This window comes from Dermochelys coriacea, chromosome 6, assembly GCF_009764565.3.
Source record: "Dermochelys coriacea isolate rDerCor1 chromosome 6, rDerCor1.pri.v4, whole genome shotgun sequence".
NCBI lineage: Eukaryota > Metazoa > Chordata > Testudines > Dermochelyidae > Dermochelys > Dermochelys coriacea.
Window position 1 is genome coordinate 65,404,170 of NC_050073.1, and position 18,561 is coordinate 65,422,730.

Sequence of the window (18,561 nt, forward strand, 5' to 3'; positions counted from 1 at the left end):
TCTGGTTATTTTCCTGTAATAGTGGTAATTTCAGATGGGACTCAGCAATGTGAATCATTCCAGTGTCATTGTTTTTCGGAATGGTAGGTTTGATGTAGGAGAAAGCTTCATGCTGCATTCTAGTAATCGGAAAGAAACAAACACAAGTATCAAAGTTGTTAAGATTAGCATTGATTGTGCCCCTTTTTGAGACCTTCGAATAATAAAATATATTTCCCCAGGTTGGAAATCAGCTGATTCAAGATGACCATTACGCTGCAGATTCTATCCAGGACAAGATGTCAGAGCTGAAGAAGAAGTGGGAGAAATTGTATAACAAGATGATAGAGCGAGGAGATAAGCTGAGACAGGCCGGACAGCAAGAACAGCTGATGGAACTCCTCCAGGTCAGGTGGTGATTGATTTCAGACGGGAGGGACTGGGCTGATCTGTTGCTCTCCAAGTTGTCGGTTGCCACAGAAAGCTCATCACAAAGATTAGGAAACAGAGTAGCCCCTGAAGATACCATCCTGTTGAAGACTTAATTTTAGATTTTCCCAGCACCAAAGCGATAATTGTCACACAGGGAGTTTTATATGGCCTCAGCATACCAAGGATCCTAAGCTTGTAGGAGAATGAAGTAAGAAAGACACCAGGCTGTGAAGCTGTGCACTACCATCATTAAGGGAACTCTGGTGGTGGTGCACCTAGAGTTGTGGATCTCTGAGTGTAAAGATATTTTTAAATATTTTGTCACTTGAAATATTCCAAGTGTTGGATTTTGGGAAATCTGTTTAAGGGCTGGGACAGGGATAAACGTGGAAAAAATGTACACCTCAAAATGTTCCAAAAAGCACGTGTTCATCTGCTCCTTGCAGGATGCAAAAGAGAAGATAGAAAAGATTGAGAAGGTTCTTCAGGATGCAGAGACAGGCCATGACCTGCGCTCCAGCCACAATCTGCTCAAGCAGCACAGTCAACTGGAAAAGGAGACGGGGGAGTTGTCTGAGAAAATGAACTCTATTGTGTCCTGTGCCAAGAAAATGGCAACCAATCATTTTGATTCCCAGAAGATTCTGGATGAGACACAGAAATATCTGGAAAGGTGAGTGGGTGTTCTCTCGCTTGTTGGGAGAAAAGAATTAGTGGCAGAGCTCGGAACAGAACTTTGGTTCTTGATTCCTCATCTCCTGTTCTAACCACTAGAAAAGATTGTCTCAGCCAGCCAGCCAGGCATTCCTTCTGCTACAAGCTTCTGCCACAAAACTATGCTAACACACTTCAGTTTTACAACTGCCTGCTCCTCTGCCTCAGGTTCTGCTAGTGACCCTCAATCTTAATCTGCGACACTCCTGCCATTCCAGTCCTTGGCTTCCTTGCCAATACTACCAACTTCTTGCTAAAGTGTGAGGTGGTCCAACATTTAATAGTAACTAGGTTCAGACGATTACAACTCATTTTGCTTGTGAACTAGGACTGATTTGAACCAACGTCTCCAAAATTGAATCTCATTTCCCCCCCAAACACACTAATTTAACACAATAACAATGTCAAAAAGTAAATTCCAGTTTCCTGTATTCCCAACGCTGGTTAAGATGGAGCAGAATTGATTGTTTAGAGTGGGTGTTAAACTGTACTCCTGCTTCCTAAATCTGTTTGCAGGGCTGGATTAAAGAATGTTAGGGTCCTGTGCACTATGGTAATTGGGGGCCTGCCATAGTGATGTGGGTGTCCCTGGGAGGTTGGGGGTAGGTCCTGCCCCCTGGGGTGGGAGGCCTTGCAGGGAGGAATTGTGCCCACCCTGCAGTCACTCTACAGTGTCTCCTGTCCTACAGAACTGGTCCCACTCTCCATTCTGGCCCATTGGCTCTTGCAATGACATGCAGGCAGAACTCTCCTCCTGTGATGCCCTGCCCCCTTTGTGGCCCTGGGTTGCTGGGGTTTTTTTTTCTATCTATGTGGGTTGGTTGGTTTGTTTTTAACCGTGTCCTCAGACTCCCTGAGTTGGGGGCCCTGTGCAAGTCACCGACTGCACGCTGATTAATGTAGGATTGCCTGCAGGGGCTGCGAGTGATATGGGCCCATGATGTCCATGCTCCAGCAATATTCAGGGCACGGGGGCCTGGCTCCACCAATGTTCAGAGCCAGGTCTCTTCCCCGGCCCCGCCTGCTGCCCTCACACACCTCTCCCAAATGACCCTGCCTGAGCCTTGGGCAGCGTGCAGCTTCCCCCTGCTGCACTCCGCTCTGCCGACTCCTGGCATCAACTGCCAACGCAGGGTCCTAGCACCCCGCACCATTAGGGCCAGGGCAGGCTGACCCTGACTCTGCCCTTCCACCTCCAGTGGATGGACCCTTCCCTTTTCCAACAGGACCCTCCACCAGCACAGGGGGGGCCCTGCCCATAGTCCCCACTCCTGCCCCACACTGGGCAAAGGGCAGCCCCATCCCTCACCCCCCAGTGAGGCTACAGTGAGGGGCAGCAGTAGGGGAGGAGGCGCATGCGTGATGGCAGCCCCCCTCCCCCGGCACCCACCACTGGGAAGGCGAGGGGGATTCCTGGACCTGAGAGGGGCCCTAGGAGCACGTGCAGTGACAGTGGTGCGAGGTGAGTGTGCTGCTGGGGAGGAGAACGGGGTCCCTCCACCGGAACTCGCTGCTACCGGCAGGGAGAGAGCTGGGTGGAGTACTCCTCTCTGGCCCCAGCCCCAGGGCACCTGCCTGCACCCCAAACTCCTCATCCCCAGCCCTGCCCCATCCCAGAGGCTGCACCCCAAACCAGAGCCCTCACCACCACACCCCAACCCTCTGCCCCAGCCCTGAGCCCCTTCCTGCACGGTGACCCCCTCATCCCCGGCCCCACCTCAAGCCCTCACCGCCACCCCCAACCCTCTTCCTGAGCCCCTCCTACACCCCAAATCCCTTATTACCAGCATCACTCCAGAGCCCTCATATTTTTACATTATTTTAAAAAATATATATCGGCTTACAAGGCAGGTGTGGGGGGGTGGGACTTGGACCCATTCTGGGCACCACCAAAAATTATACAAACCTGCTGCCCCTGCCTGCCTGCACTTACACTTACCGTATCACATAACTTACGTACAGATAGGTGTGCCAAGAGCAGCCCTACTGAGAAGGCATTCTGTATGTGCACAGTGCCAATCAGGGAAAGTTAGTAGCATGGGAAAGTGTCTGGCCTGTCACAGCCTGTACTGCAGGATCACAGGTGATTCCCTCAGATGACTCTGGAGATAACTGCACTTTAACTTGTGATCCTCAGGTTTGAGTCTTTGCAGATGCCTCTTGATGAGAGGCACCAGCTTCTGCAGGCAACAGTGGATCTGTACCAGTTCTACCATTACTATGACATGGAGATGAATTGGATCAGTGAACGATTGCTCATTGCCAACTCCACCAACTGTGGCAAGTCCTTGGATATGGCTCAAAGCCTGCTACACAAACACAAGGTAACTCCTTTCTGTTACCCCTTCTATAGGTGTGATGGGAGAAAAGTGTATATCAGACATCCTACTGCCCCCACACCTAGAAACCTACAGCTACGCATTTCCCTTTTGCCACCCAGAATGCCGTTACAAATGAGCCCACTAAGCAGAAGGAGACAACTGTTATGAAAGCTAAACTCTCCCTGGCATGCAATCCCTAGAACTAAATATTTGACACTGTCCCAGTTAAGTAATTCCAATAACTTGAGACATGTATATGATCCAGCCATATAATGGAGGATTTTCAGAGTGAACATGGAATTTCTGATGAAACTAAAGTATCTATCAATTCCTGCAGAAACCATTCTTCTCACAGTATTATGAGGAAATCACTAATTTTCCATTAAAAATTCTTAGACTGATGCATTACACACTAAATATAATGAATGATTTTGCTCTTGTCTGGGTGAAATACTTCTGCTATTCCTTGCTTGCTTGCGTTTTAGCTATATAATTACTATTCTCATCAGGGAGTTAGTGTCAGAGAGAGATGCATGCACAGTGTAGTCTCTAGGACAACATAAAACAGATATTTAAACTTCACTCTAGTGCTATGACTGACATAAAAACTTTTGAAGACAGCTGTGAAATGACAGTTTAATAGAGTAAGATTTCTGTGGAATTTGATTTGTGGTTTTTAGTTGTCTTTCACAGATATCTGTTAGCCCTGCTGCTTTCTAGCCTTAGCAGACAGCATCATGCTGATGAGCTAGACTCTGATGTACGTGTTCCTCTTCTATTGGCAACAGAAGGTTGCATTTTGGTAGGTTACCCCAGAAGTAGCTCATCTTAAGGGAGCATCTAGATAAAGACGCACTGTGTCTTGCAAACTATGTACACGCCTCTAATTTCCCACTTCTGACAACTGTGCTCCACTTCCTTGCATACTGTCCTGCCTTCACTTACTCTTCTCTCTCTCTCTCCCACACCGTAGGAATTACAGGCAGAAGTGAATGCCCACAAACAGCAAGTTCAGAGGGTGTTGGAGAAGGGAAAGATTGTGATTGGGTGCAAGCACTCTTCATTTCAGAGAATAAAGGAGAAATGCCAGGACCTCAGCAACAGCTGGGTGGAGCTGGAGAAGGCGTGTGAAGAGAGGCTGAAGCAGCTGCAGCATTCTGTTGACTTCCAGCAGGTATGGGTTACAGCAAAGTGACACCAACTTTTTCTCAGGCTAAGAAGAGGACAAAGTGATTTACAGAGAAAGCAAATCTGGTTTAAGATCTCAGACCATTAGGGCTGAAATTCACTTCCTCCACATAAAGCCAGAGCAATGTGGTGGTGGGCACTGGGCAGGAGGGTCGGGATGCAGAGCTGTAGCAATGTCTCCTATCGGAAATTGGTATTCTAGTTGCCTGGAGCACTAGCTACAGCTTTGCTCCACCACTCGCTCAGTGAGATAGGACAACTGGATCCATATCATTGCAGATCTTCTGGTTCCTACCTGGTCTGCTCCTATTTCACCACCATCTCTGCCCTCCTCTCTAGTCTGTGAGCCTTATCCCAAGCCCTCTGAAGTCACTGGAGGGAATTCCTTTGACTTCAATGGGATTTGGATCAGGCCCTATGTATAACAGATCCCCTTAGTGGTGCACATGGGGTACACATGTTCCCCTTACTAGCCACTTGGATTGGCAGTATCCACACACAGCCCGAAATTTGGATTTAAGTGATGCAGAGGGCTTTAAACTGGCCCTCCATGCCAGAGTAAATTTCACCTTAATAAAATATGGGCCAAAGTTTCAAAGGCAAGCATTTAAAATAAGCCTGTTAAAAATTGCACATGAATACTCTTCTGGCTAATCCAGATTTTCTGTCATAATGGGTAATTAGCAGGGCAGTAACCCAGTTTGCATATACATTTTTTCCACAAAGGTGTATGCACAAAGTTCAAGCACTTGCCATTGATAATCTAGCCACATCTATGTCTCATTTTCCCCACCTGTGAAAGAGGTATAACACTTTGCCTTCATGGTAGAGGTGTTATCAGGCCCTATAGTATTTATAAAGTACTTTGATCTCCTCAGAAAAGGGGAGTATATAAGTGCAAAGTTGGTGTTCTAGAGTGCCAGGCACCAATAATGAAAAGGTCAAGCGAAAGCAGCAAATACTGGATACTGATGTGAAGAGAGAGAGCTGGGGCACCCAAAATTAATTCTAGGGGTTTAATACCCTAAAAGAGGCCTTTTTTAAAATGAGATCCACCAGATCTGGCCAAGTTCTTCTGCACAAGTTTTGATACAACAGTGTGTCCAAGATCCTGCTAGTATATTGCAGGCAGTAACAATAAAACTGGTCCTTCTAGCTTAACTTGCTATCTGAAAGAACATCTTCTCTGGTAAGGGGACTAAAAGCTAATTCTTTGTGCCCCTGCACCTATTACTGAGCACAAATGGTGCTTACACAGGTCTGAGAACCCTGCAGCCTAGAATATGTGGAAACAGTGAAGGTCGTGATATCATCCAAAACTGAATTTCTTGAGATTGACCCCAAAGGAACAGTTGATTTTATAGTGCAATCTGCAGTTAGAATTTATCAGATTGAAGGAGAGACATTAACATTCTGAGGGAAATAACTGTTTTTTTTCCATTGGTAGTTTTTACTGAATACCTCAGACCTGGAGATTTGGGTATCAGAAAAGCTTCCATTTGTGACCAGCAAAGACTATGGCAAAGATGAGGCTGCAACTCTGAAACTCCTCAAGAAACACAAGGTAACTGAGTGTTATTGCCGAGGTAATTATTCTTGAGGATTGTAGCATAGACTGTTCAGAGACTACAGTAGTCCCCCTTAGTCAGTCAGGGGAGCCTGCTTTGGACGAACTGTAGGAAAGATCCTGACTTAAAGGGTTTGAAGATTGAGCATCTGTCTTTGGAGAAGGCTGGCTCTTATAGATAAAGCAATGGCTTAATGGCAAAATTTTCTTGGTCTTTGTGTGTCATCCCTTGGAATAGCAGAGTCTAGGAGCGCCACAGAGGTAGTGCACAGGCCCTGGGAGTAAAAGAAACGTCTCACATTGTTTAACACCATTAACTCTGACTGATTAAACAGCGATGATGCAGGCTGCTGAGGACTTCTCAGTCTGTCTCAACTTAAAGTATGTTCAGGATGCAGGATGTTGAGGGCAAGGGCTATAAAGCAAGGGGTGGGAGGAATGCAGGGACCATCCATTCTTTAACAGGGACATAAAGAACTTTTCACCCCCAAACCCGGTTCTGAGTGGTAGAAGTTTTAAAATGAATGAACATGTAGAATGACGTCTCTCACTCCAAAGGAAGCTGGGCCATTCATCCCATGCCATTTTACACACACTGAGCATGAAAAGGACCTTTTTCAGATTAGGGGTGGAAAAATATTTTCTCTGTGTACCTTTTAGAAATCAGTTCATTACTCTTTCTTTCCCCTAGTTCACTGGTGAGCAGCCGAAGGTTGCCCGCCACTGCCCTAGTTGGTTTTCCCCAAAGTTAGCGTCAGGGAAGGCTTCCTTCCTAAGCAGTGCCTGCTTATATTCTCTATGGTGGCAGCATGGTCTGCCAAATTGTCTGTCTGAAGCTTTCTACTGATCGGATCAACAAGGGGTCTGACTATCTAGAGGATTTTTTAAATTTTATTTTTAGTTGCTTGAAACTGACATGTCTGCAATTCAGGACTGATTTGTCTGTGTGGATTCACACTAATCCCTGGATCAGTACTGGAAGGACAAACTCAATGTACTGTTGCATCTGGAAAAAGCTTGACTTGGAAAACAAAACTCAGAGATCTGGAGTCTCATTTCTGTGAGCCAAGCACCAACTATGTCCTGCTGTGCAATGTTTAGTCACAAAGGGAGATAGGGATGCCCTACTTTGCTCCAGAGTTGAAAACAGATAGATTAGTCATTATTCTGGGAATATCTTTCTCTTTCCAGCCATGTAGCAGGCCTCTCTAGTTGTGTTTATTTGCCTAGGCATTGTATTTTTATGAAAAAGTTAGTAAAAATATTAACTAAGAACGTTTGTGTCAGGGAAAGTCCATATCCTGCTTTGGAAATCTGGGCTTCTCCTTTTGGTGCCTCACTGGTCATGGCTGACGCTGCTGCCAAGGTTAATGGAATGTAGGGACTGGGTACTTTACTCTATTTTTTTCTTGCTATCAGGCATTGGAACATGAAATTGAGGTTTACGAGAATTTGATGCTAATGCTGGGTAAAACTGCCAAAATCCTTTCTCTCCCTGGCTCCATCCAGTTTGATGAGGTTGATGCCCCACAGGAACAAGTTCACTCTAAGCTCCGGAAGTTACTGGAGCTGGCCACAGCAAGGTATGGGCTAGAAAAATAATTGTCTCTACTACCTCCCTCTTCTGGGTCCCTTAATGCATCCTGGGTTTGATTCAAAGGCCACTGCAGGCAGTGGAGTCTTTCCACTGATCTCAATGGGCTTTGGATCATGTCCCATATCTCTTCTCTGTTTCATTGTGAGTTCTCCAGGAAATGGACTGTCTATATTTGTATCCTGTGCAGTACTGAGGTGCTACACAAATAATTATAAAAAAAGAGCTCTGTACATTTGTTGCACCTGAGCTGTTCAATAAGATTTCTTTACTACTGAAGATGCTAATTCCTCCCTTTTCCCCTTTTCTGTTCTTCATTCTCGGGCAAAGTGATTTTGGATTCTGGATTATCTCATATACTTATTCATCTGTCTGCTTGTTGGAGTCTAACTTCACAGGTGGAACAAAGGAATTGTATTTCTGGAAGTGGTGCCTATTGTTTTCTTGCTGCATTACCCAAATGGACAGATGTAATGATAGAATTACACCTTCCCTTAAGACTGAGGATTTGTTAATACAAGACGGCTTTCATCCTGTAATATTAATCACTTCCCCCATTTATGACTAGATGCTCAAAACCAAGAGAGCTGGATTATGCCTAAGATTTTTAGACTCTCCAAATTTAGCACTAGGAAGAAGCAAATATATACCTGAATTGTTTAATTTCTTGCCCCACAGAAATGTCATGCAGAGAGGGGCCAGGAAGTTCGTAAGATGAGTAATGAGACAAGCCTGGTTGAAAGTTGGAATTTACAGAGGCACAGGAAATTCTGATATGTCAACAATTGTTTTCAGCCTGATTCCTCACAAAAAAGTTGAAACACTGAAATTGTTCATGGAATGGCATGTTGAGGGGAAAAAATGAATTCAGAAATGTCAAAATATTTGGTTTTGGGGTGATGGGCAGAATAGCAATGGTTTGTTTGGTCTCATTTTGACATTGAACAGTTTGAGCCTGAGCTGCTCTGGTGCCTCATCTGGTCTTCACTGGCTGGACTATGTCTCCCAAGATGCACAGTTGTGATTCAACCAGAGGAGAGAGAGCAGTGCATCAGTGGGAGATTTATCTTCAGGAAGAACACCAAATATTGGGAGACTTGCAATAAAGTCCCAAGAGTTGGGGGAATACTGCCATTTCCATGGTTCTGATTGGCCAGGCACATTAACAGCTGGAAAGTTGGTCTATTTTATCTCCACCTAGTCCTTAAAAGATTTTTGACTGTACCACAAGAGACCTAAACAATCTGGCAATCTTTGCTCAGGGAAGTTCAGCAAATTGTGGGAATGTTGCTTGTTGGGCAACATTAGCAGAGCTACTACATAAGGTGACTTGCCTCGCTGAGCCTCACTCTTTGTAGTTCTCACTTTCATAAGTATCGTATTTATCTGTAGAAATAAAAATGATCAAGAAAAAAATGGAGGGAATTTTCCTGTGCTGTCATTAGTATCAGGGCAGAGCAAAGCTCAGTTAGCCAATGCTGGTGAACAGTAAAGAGGTTGACAGGGCTACAGGCTACCATCCTTCAAACTTGATTTCCAGTCTTTGGGGTTATTGTGAGAACTCTCAGATTGAACCTAATTTTCTTTCTTGGAGAGAGCCCCTCATTCTTTTCCTTATTCTATGCCTTGTGTAGATATTTATATTCCGATTTCTCCCTATTGCTCTCTCTAAACAGAGGGAAGAAGCTAGATGAAACTCTTGGTCTGCATGAGTATCTGAGGGAGTATGAGGACCTGCAGGACTGGATCAATCAGCAGAGGCAGGTGGCCAGCTCTGATGATTATGGCAGTGATTATGAACATGTCCTGGTGAGTTAATGGTAACAAACACAAGCAAAGTTTACCTGATTTCATACTGTAAAAATGTCAGTATGGAGTGTGACTGTGTATAAAGAAAAAAAAAAAGTCCTCTGACCGCACGCTGCTAGTTATCCTCCCTCGCCCTGCATTGGAACCCATACGGGGTATCATTAAATAGTTATGACCCATACTCGATGGTGACCACACCCTGGAAGGAATCTTTCCCAAACCCCCTCTTCTGGCCTTCCAACAACTCTTGACTCTCTCCAAGGTCATCATCAGAAACAAGCTCCCCACAGACTAGTACCCACCAACTCAAAGCGGCACCAGACCCTCCCAGAATAGCAGATGCAAAACTTGCAAGACATATTTCCACTGCTACAATGATCGACACCCCCCACAACACACTTTTAAGATCTAGGGGTCTACACATGCCTATCACAACATGTGCTGTACCTCAGCCAGTGCACTATACAACCCAATAACAGCTATGGGGGTGAAACAGACAACCACTTTGCTTTCAAATGAATTTACACAGAAAAATAACAGACAAAAACATCACATCACCCGTGGGCAAACACTTTTCACAAAACAGTCACTCCATATCTGACCTCTCAGTCCTCATTCTCAAAGGAAACCTGCACAACACTTTTAAAAGACAAGCCTGGGAGCTTAAATTCATAACTTTGTTAGACATGAAAAATCATAGATTGACTACTAGAGACACTGGATTTATGGCTGATTACAACAATCTATAACCCACTGACCCATCTTTGTCCTCCAACTTCAGAAGTATTAACTGCCCACTTCACCTTGAATGATCTCTTACAACATGTTAACTCCTTATGTTAAACAATCTGTTTCACCTTGTGTTTAGCTGTGACACTCTGAGTACATTTCCCAGAGCTAAATAAGAGCTCTTGTGTAAGCTTGAAAGCTTGTCTCTTTCACCAGCAGAAGTTGGTCCAATAAAAGATATTACCTCATCTACTTTGTCTCTATAAAGTATGTCATAGTTAGTGAAAATCATGACAGCAGTATGGATGGGGGTAGAAGAGAGGAGAGGAATGAAGGTAATAAAATAAGGAATAATGCTGATCAAGAGAAAATGCTAATGAGCTATTAAAGGAAAACGTAACAACACTTAGAAAATAAAATAGTTTCATTGGCTGTAACAGGCTGGCAGGGTTGGCTAATACGTCCACCCTGTTAGAAGAGGAGCTGGCTAAAAAAAAGCTAAGTGAGTGTTGACTCCTGTTAAAAGAGGTTGGGAGTAGTCCTCGGAGGAAGGGGAGAGTGAAATGAGCTAGGCCTGAGAAGAAGGTTTACATCAGAATTGTGAAGCAAGCCTGAGGCAAAGGATTCAGATGGGAGGGTTTTCTGTATAACTGTTCAAAACTATTTGTTGTGAGACTTTGTTTTCTGAAACACTGGTAGGAGTGACCTTCATTCAATGCCTAGCTGACAGAAGTCTACATCACAAAAAACACCAACACAGTTGGCACTGTAGTTGTTAGCGCATGGATTGAATAGACCATGGAGACTGAGCTATGTCCCATCCTAAGTGGGGTTCACTCATCATTAACATGCCTGTGCTGTACCCTGTTCGGAGAATAAAGAGTGAACTTTGGTCAATCACTGAATTTTATTGTAATGGAAAATTTTTCCAAGGGAAATAACTGAAGCAATAGCATTAAAGACAGTTACAGTTTAGTAACACTTAAGTGCTGAAGAGGTCTTGTGTAGGCCTTCTGCACAAGAGTGATGTTCACCATTAGGAGATTACTACTACTTAGAGAATAGTCCTAACTGGTATATGGGAGGTAGACTAGATGACCCATGAGGGATTTTCTAGCCCTGACAGTCACTGCATGGTTATGTCATTTACATCATACTATTTCATAACATACAGTCCATTCCTTCCAAGATTCTCAAAGTGCATCGTGAACATTAATGAATGATTTTCAATTGGTGATGAGCCAGAATCGGAACTCTGGCTCCAACTCCTGCCACAAACATTTTCAACAGGAGTTTTGGATTTGATTACAGGACTGGATCTGAGCACGGTGACTTGGGTCTGTCTCTGTAATGAGTCATACTGGAACACTGAATCCTAAAATGCCTATGCTTTGGGAAATTCAGATTTGGATCCAATCCCAGTGCTGAGCATTGTGGCTCAGGTCCACTCTATATTTTGATCACCAGATATTTAAAGTAGTGTCCATTTAGTAGATTTTGGTCACAAATATTAATGGATAGACATCCAACTACCTATCTTCATCTACCATTGAAGTCTGTAGGAGTGGTTAGGTGCTCAACACTCTTGAAAATCAAGCCATTCATTTAGGCGACTCACTTTATATACCCCTTTTAAAAAAAAATCTTTGGTTTGTGCAAAATTGTGTCCACAAACTTGGAGGTTGGACTGAGGTGGACTGAAAATTTAGCACTGAATATACATTTGCATTCATACCTTATGTGTATATTATTTAATAATATGAACTCAATTTAATTTTCATTGTATGTTTGCACTAAGTTTGATCAGGTGTCCAGTTATTTTTTATTTTGGGATGCTTCTACCATTTGCAATATGTTCTCTGCCTCTACCTGCATCGTAGAGCTAGCAACATTCTTTCATTTTTCTAGCTAATCTATAGACCTTGTTGGTCTTTTGGAGCAAAATTATTTACTCACAGTCAAGCTTCATCTCCCTAAGGTCACCTGCCAATTGCCTGCCGTTAGGTTATATTCAGTAGGCAGCTGAGCAGATATCCACATGGAACAGTAGCTTCCCAAACCAAGTCTGATCCCTGTTTTTTGTTCCTCTTTCAAAAGCATCTTTGTGCCAAATATGATATATTCCAACACCAGATGGAAATGGCTGCTAAGAGAGTTGCAGCTTGCCAGCAGCTGGCAGAGAACTTGTTGGACCATGGGCATTCGGAATCCAGAGAGATCTGGCAGAGGCAGAAGGAGCTACGGTAAGAGACTAGTGCTGGCTTTTTTCTTCATTCTTCTTTCAGTTTCTACCTCGGGGGACCAAATGGGAAGAAATCCAGGAAAGTGGAAGACATGCCCACACAATTCATTAGTTAATAAATGTACGACAATGAGGACCAGAAAGGAGATGTGGCTTGTTCTGAAATGATGCCAGTGGCAACTTCATTGGCACGGGACAGCCAACATGCCTTGTTCTTAACCAAAAAAAAAAAAATCATAGTATCAGCTTTCTGATTTGGCAGTTTGTGCAGTGGACCAGAGATCTTTAACAAGCAGTATCAGTGAGACTCCTGTGTCATTTTAAAGGGAATCATTTAACTGGGCTGCTAGGAGGTTAGTTGTGTCTTTATGATCCGGTTGGCATGGTCAGTGAATAGAGCAAGTCGACTGGGATTCAGACCTAGGTTCTCTTCCCAGCTCTGCCACTGCCTGCTGGATGATCTTGGGCAAGTCATTCCCCCACTCTGTGCCTCAGTTTCCCCATCTTTAAAATGAGGATTGTGAAGCTGACCTCCTTTGTAAAACACTGAGACCTATTTTGAGAAAAGTGCTATAAAAGAGCTAGGTATAAAAAAAGTTGAAACATTGAAATTGTTCATGGATCAGATAAAAACTGTGGTTGAATTGAGCTAAACTAGGCTGGTATTCCACAGAGGCACATAATTTCTGCAGAATGTTACCCTTCACTTAAAAAGAATGGAGGCCCTGGACTCTCAGTTACACTAGGGCCTCTTTACCCTGCCACCGAGGTGTAAGGAGGCCTTCGTGTAAATGAGAAGTCAGGACTACCTTGCTATTACTAGTGGTTGTGAAGACAACCTTCCAAACATGAATGAATCTAATGCAGCCTTTCAGAATCTGACAGAGTTAATATCATGGAGAGGTGCGATCTGCCCCATTCATCTCAGTGCATAAGTAACACTGAAGGCTAATAGGGACTATTTAAATGTCAGCATTGTTCACAGTCTCTCTGCTGATTATTTGAAACATCAAGCTGCTCCAGGACTGTGGCTGGAGCTTAAGCAGAGTAACACCACTCTTTTTCCTCCTCTCTCTCACTCTCCATCTGTAGTCACACAGACAGATTTAGTTTTTCTAAGCATTCTAAAAAATTAATGTTTTTCTGTTTGAGTGTGTTCATTCTTCAGGTATGCTCACAAGCCCTCCTTTTATACATACTCATCTGACTCTGTCATGCTTCTAATTTTACCTCTTAGGCTCTTCCTCTCTGGTTCTCATATTTTCATTCTCCAGTTGTGGATTATGATACACATGAGATGTGCCCTTCACCTATCCGTAAACCAAAATCCAGTCCAGGAAGTAGAAATCTGAATTTCTTAGAAATTTAATAGCACCTTAACCATTTGGCTTCAATCATCCTATTACACATTACAAATAAAATGTAAAAAAGCCTGCTGTGGCATAAACTGCTCACAAAAATACAGTGCAACTGAGTGGGAGATTTACCTTTTATTTTTGTTGACTGCCTTTCTGCTGCTACCTCCTTTGGATTCTACTATGGCATGTATTGAATAGCCTACATTTGACCTTGACAGGAACTGTTGTAAGATTGACTCAGTGATGGGAAACACTCACTGCTGCAAGGGAATCGCCTCACCCAGACATGGTGGCTGAAGCAAGAGACTAAACAGGGGTCTTTTTAAAATTGTTGCTCCTCCTATTCATCTTATTTGTCTCCATTTCACACCCTTGCATGGTCTGTTTCTCCATGGCCCTTTGCAGGAACTCCTGGGAACGGTTGTTGGAGATGACCTGGTTACGAGGCGAGCGACTGAAGGATGCAGAGGCAATTCACAAGAGTTACCAAGACCTGACAGATGCTCTCACCCACATTGAGGTAAAAATCATGGTGAAAAAACATAGGAGGTGGGTCTTTAATTTCTGCCTAGTGCTGTAAGGGTCTCTAGGACACCCACCATTCCTACCTTTGGCTTGCTGAGTTTCCCTGCAGAAAAGACCCATACTTCACAAGCCACTCTGACCAGAAGTGCTGAAAAAGACACCTATGGAATCCCTCAAAGACTGAACTTGATCCGCTGGCAGGAGCGGCTGCTGGAGCTGTATAAGTCACTAAACACCTGCTGAGCTGTGTGACCAGCAAGAGGCTGAGACTGGACTAAATTGCCTCATATTGCAGCACATACTCTCATGCTAGTTCTAGTCCATCACGCCAGAGTAAAAAGGCCTTATTGTTCACTGCCTCATTGGGCTCCCCTTTACAACATTGGCTCTCTCTACACTAGAGAGAGTATTTTCCAACAAAAAGGCGCATCCTTAAGTGTGAATCAGAGGAGGAAATCCAACATGGCTTCCAACGAACAAAGCAGTAGGATTTTGCTACTTTATGAGCTGGATTTTCCACTTACTCACACTGGCATAATTCTGTTGACTTAAATTGAGTTACTCCTGATTTGAACTAGTGTAAGTGAGTGGAGAATCCATCCCCTATCTCACGAGATACTAGCTGGGATTTTGAGAGACTATGTATATGCGTAAATGTATTAGTAGTTAGTTTTGTGACAAAAGTGCTGGATTGAAAGCTCTACAGGCCCAAACTCTTGGTTTATCTATAGGTTTGGGTCAGCCCAGCCAGTGGCAATGTTTCCCTCAGGCTGCCTTGCTAATGGACCTCAATGGTAACCTGGATGTACTACACCTAAGATTAGAATAGTCATTCCATAGTCATGACCATTCATTCATTGGGCTCTCAGCTGAGACTGCTGCCAACAGGTGGCAGTTGTAATGATGGTTTGTATGTTGCAAAGGCCTGTTGCCAAAGAAGTGGACTGAGACCCTCAACTAATTACCAGTGCCTCTTCTGAGTAGGTCATCTGGTGCCACTACAAGAGTTATTCAAGGCTTACCCTTGTCACAAGCCTGGTCAGACTTTTATTTCTGTGAGCTGAGGGGTAGTCATGCATCATAGCACATAGTGCTACTTCTAGTCTATTAGGTATTGTATGCCCCACTAAAAGGTATTGTGTGCCCCACTGCCTCGTGTTTATCTGTCTTTTCTAGAACATTACCATTTTACATGTTGAAAAGAATTCTTGGCAACCAAATGCAAGGGATTCTCCAAATTATTTGTTTTTAAATCAAAAGGGTCAGTCCAGGTAGATCTCCGCATACTTGATGAATTATCTGCTGCTCTATGTGTCTCTGGATACCCCTTGTGTCAGCGGGTCATCTTTCTCTTACTCTTACCACATGGGTCTTCAGTAGCCTGTGTATATAGAGCCTTCAGCACTTCAGTACAGACCTCTACCATTTCAGCTAAAGTTACTCCATTAAATGGAGCAGTAGTAGGCTATTATCCTTTAGTGGCCTGACCACTAGAGGGAGCTGTAACACACTGCCAGTGGGTTACACTCAGATTCCATATAATATCTTAGAGCCAGATTCTGCTAGCTTTTTATTGAGCAATACTTTGAACAGTCCCCGTGAGAAGTCCTTACTTGCAGACAGGGCCGGATTTACACCTTATGTGCCCCTAGGCACAGCATCTTCAGCACCCTCCCTCCCCCTGCCTACAGCTGACCTTCATGTTTTCCGTAAAAAATGAAACAAAACAAAATATAAACACAGCCTCCCCAGGAAGGCACGAGACCCTCCGCCAAGCACGGCACTCCCAGCCCAAGCCAAGGCACAGCTCACCCACCCCAGGCGAGGTGCAAGGTGGGGACTGTACCTCTCCCCATGGCGAGCAGTTTCCCGGGTGTCTTCCATCCCTCCTACAGCATGACGCAGCAGCCGTGCTCTGGCTCCACCCGTGCAAATGAATGGGACACCAGTCATACCCCTCCTTCTCCCTCCCCGGCAAGGGGCGGAGGCAGCAGGGTGGCTGAGATTGGAAAGGGGCTGGAACACTCCCAGCACTTTCAGCAGCCGCCCCACTTGGCCACGGCTCACAGCACCCCCGGGCGGGCTGACTCAGACACTCACCCTGCTCCAGCCCCACACGCTGGGCAGCCACCAACCCGTGCCAGGAACCCGGCCGCTCGCAGGGGAGCTGTATATATTAACTTTTACCCCACTTTTAATTTTTAGGCACCCCTAGAATGCTGACACGTGCCTATTGTGCCCAATTGGAAATCCAGCCCTGCTTGCAGGGTAAGAAAGGTCCCCTGTAACATGAGTAAAGCTCTCAGAAGTGGACTCTTAATGTTTGTGCCTTGGGGTGTTCATTAACAAAGCTCCCATTAACTCTTTCCTTGCTAGGAGAAGTCCAAGAGCATCCCCGATGACACTGCTAAGGACGTGAGTGGCGTGCAGTCCCAGCTACGCAAACATGTGGCCCTTGAACACGAGCTCTTAGGGAATGAGCAGCAGGTGAGATCTGTCACTCACACTCTTTAATGTGCAGCCAACAGCCTAGATTCCAAGCCAGCTCCAGCAACACTTTCGCACAATTAACTTGTCTGTCAGAGCCTGGAATGGTCTCCCTCAAAGCCTGCTCTTTCTTTTAATGTCTTTGAGTATTGGTGATAGGTATGAAGTGGGTGGTTTAAAACATTAAAAACAAGACAGGATTTATAATTTGGGCTGACTCTGAAATGGATCAGAAGGTTGGTTCTGATAACCACTTGAAATGGGTGCTTATGCCAGGCTTATCCCTCCTGTCAAAAGCATCCCCCTATTCATTGGATGCCTCTCTCATCGGATGAGAGAGGCATCCGATGAATAGTGAGATGCTTTTTTCCATTGCTGTGCCCAGCAATGGATTCACCAGCTGGTTAGAGGGAGTTATGGAAGGGGAGAGGGAGGTGGGAGCTCACTAGGATAGACTTTAGGAATTCTGACAGGTTTAGGAGGTTGGAGAGAGGAGGGCAAGTTGGAAATATGAGGCTGGGGCTTGCTATACAAACTTTTTAAAAGGCTCAGGTCACAAAAAGTGCTGCTGTTCGGACAGAATCCTATTTTGTCCAAAAAGACATGCTTGGCTCTGGCTGTAAGAATGAAATTCATGCAGTTTGTCTCTTGGTAACCTAGTTTAATAAATGCAACATCAGAGAACTGACAATATGTTACATTGACATTACTAAGACAGCATACCACTGAAAGGGCAAGGGCCTGACACCTAGACCTTGGGCTATCCATAAGGAATGGCACACTGGAATTAACCAAACCAGCTGCCTGAAACCTTTAAAAGGAAATGAGACAAGATGTATATCCATAAAGAACCTATCTGTGATGAATCTAAACAGCCCCTATCAAAAACAGGGTAGGGACATTTGTTCTCCTGGGATAGCCATACCTGACACATCCCTCACCGCCTTCCATTTTTACAAATGGGACAGCGGAAAGAGGAGCTGTGACCTGAAATAGGTAATGAGACATTTGCACTGCTGTGATGAACCTCAGCAGACACTGGATGTCACTGTGTCTCCATGTGACTGTAGCTGGCACAGGAGAAAACTTTCTTCTGAAGAGTGTAATTTGAATTCTGATGCCTTATGCAGTTGATATAGAACTTATCATTTCTGTGATGCTAACTGGCCCTCCATGATCTTCCCCTTCTTAATCTGCATGATGACTTTCTCCCCACTGCAGCTGCAGGAGCTGATTGATGCTGCAGACAGTGTGCTGGCCCGGTGCTCTGAGAGACAGGTGGCAGACCTGCAAGCGAAGCAGCAAGCAGTAGTGGAGAAGTGGGAGTCCCTGAAGTCTAAAGTGGAACAGCGCAGGGAACATTTGGAACAGGCCTGCAAGCTTTACCAATTTCAAGCAGATGTGAGCACTCCTGCTTTCTGTATTTTGTCTGTTAATGCACAAAGAAATCTGACTTCATGTTATGTGAGCGTGAGCATGTGTGTCTGGCAAACAGGTCTATGTGACAGAATGTGAATGCAGACAGGTGTTTGTGTATGCCATTTGCTAAGTATATGAGAGCTCACAGCTGTGAATGTATATTAGTAGATGGGGAAATATTGTGCCAGTGTGCAAGG

At 44.6% G+C, this 18,561-nt stretch overlaps 1 protein-coding gene across 1 annotated transcript in view; it reads left to right on the forward strand.

The window, feature by feature from the left end:
* The window catches only part of SPTBN5 (spectrin beta, non-erythrocytic 5), a 145,265-nt gene that overhangs the window by 38,594 nt on the left and 88,110 nt on the right, over positions 1–18,561 (forward strand). Inside the window, exons 23-33 of the mRNA XM_043516834.1 lie at positions 222–386; positions 858–1,084; positions 3,263–3,449; positions 4,420–4,620; positions 6,082–6,198; positions 7,621–7,784; positions 9,472–9,604; positions 12,431–12,576; positions 14,339–14,453; positions 16,835–16,945; positions 18,167–18,346. Of these exons, the coding sequence (XP_043372769.1) occupies positions 222–386; positions 858–1,084; positions 3,263–3,449; positions 4,420–4,620; positions 6,082–6,198; positions 7,621–7,784; positions 9,472–9,604; positions 12,431–12,576; positions 14,339–14,453; positions 16,835–16,945; positions 18,167–18,346 (1,746 nt within the window). The remainder of the gene's footprint in view (positions 1–221; positions 387–857; positions 1,085–3,262; positions 3,450–4,419; positions 4,621–6,081; positions 6,199–7,620; positions 7,785–9,471; positions 9,605–12,430; positions 12,577–14,338; positions 14,454–16,834; positions 16,946–18,166; positions 18,347–18,561) is intronic.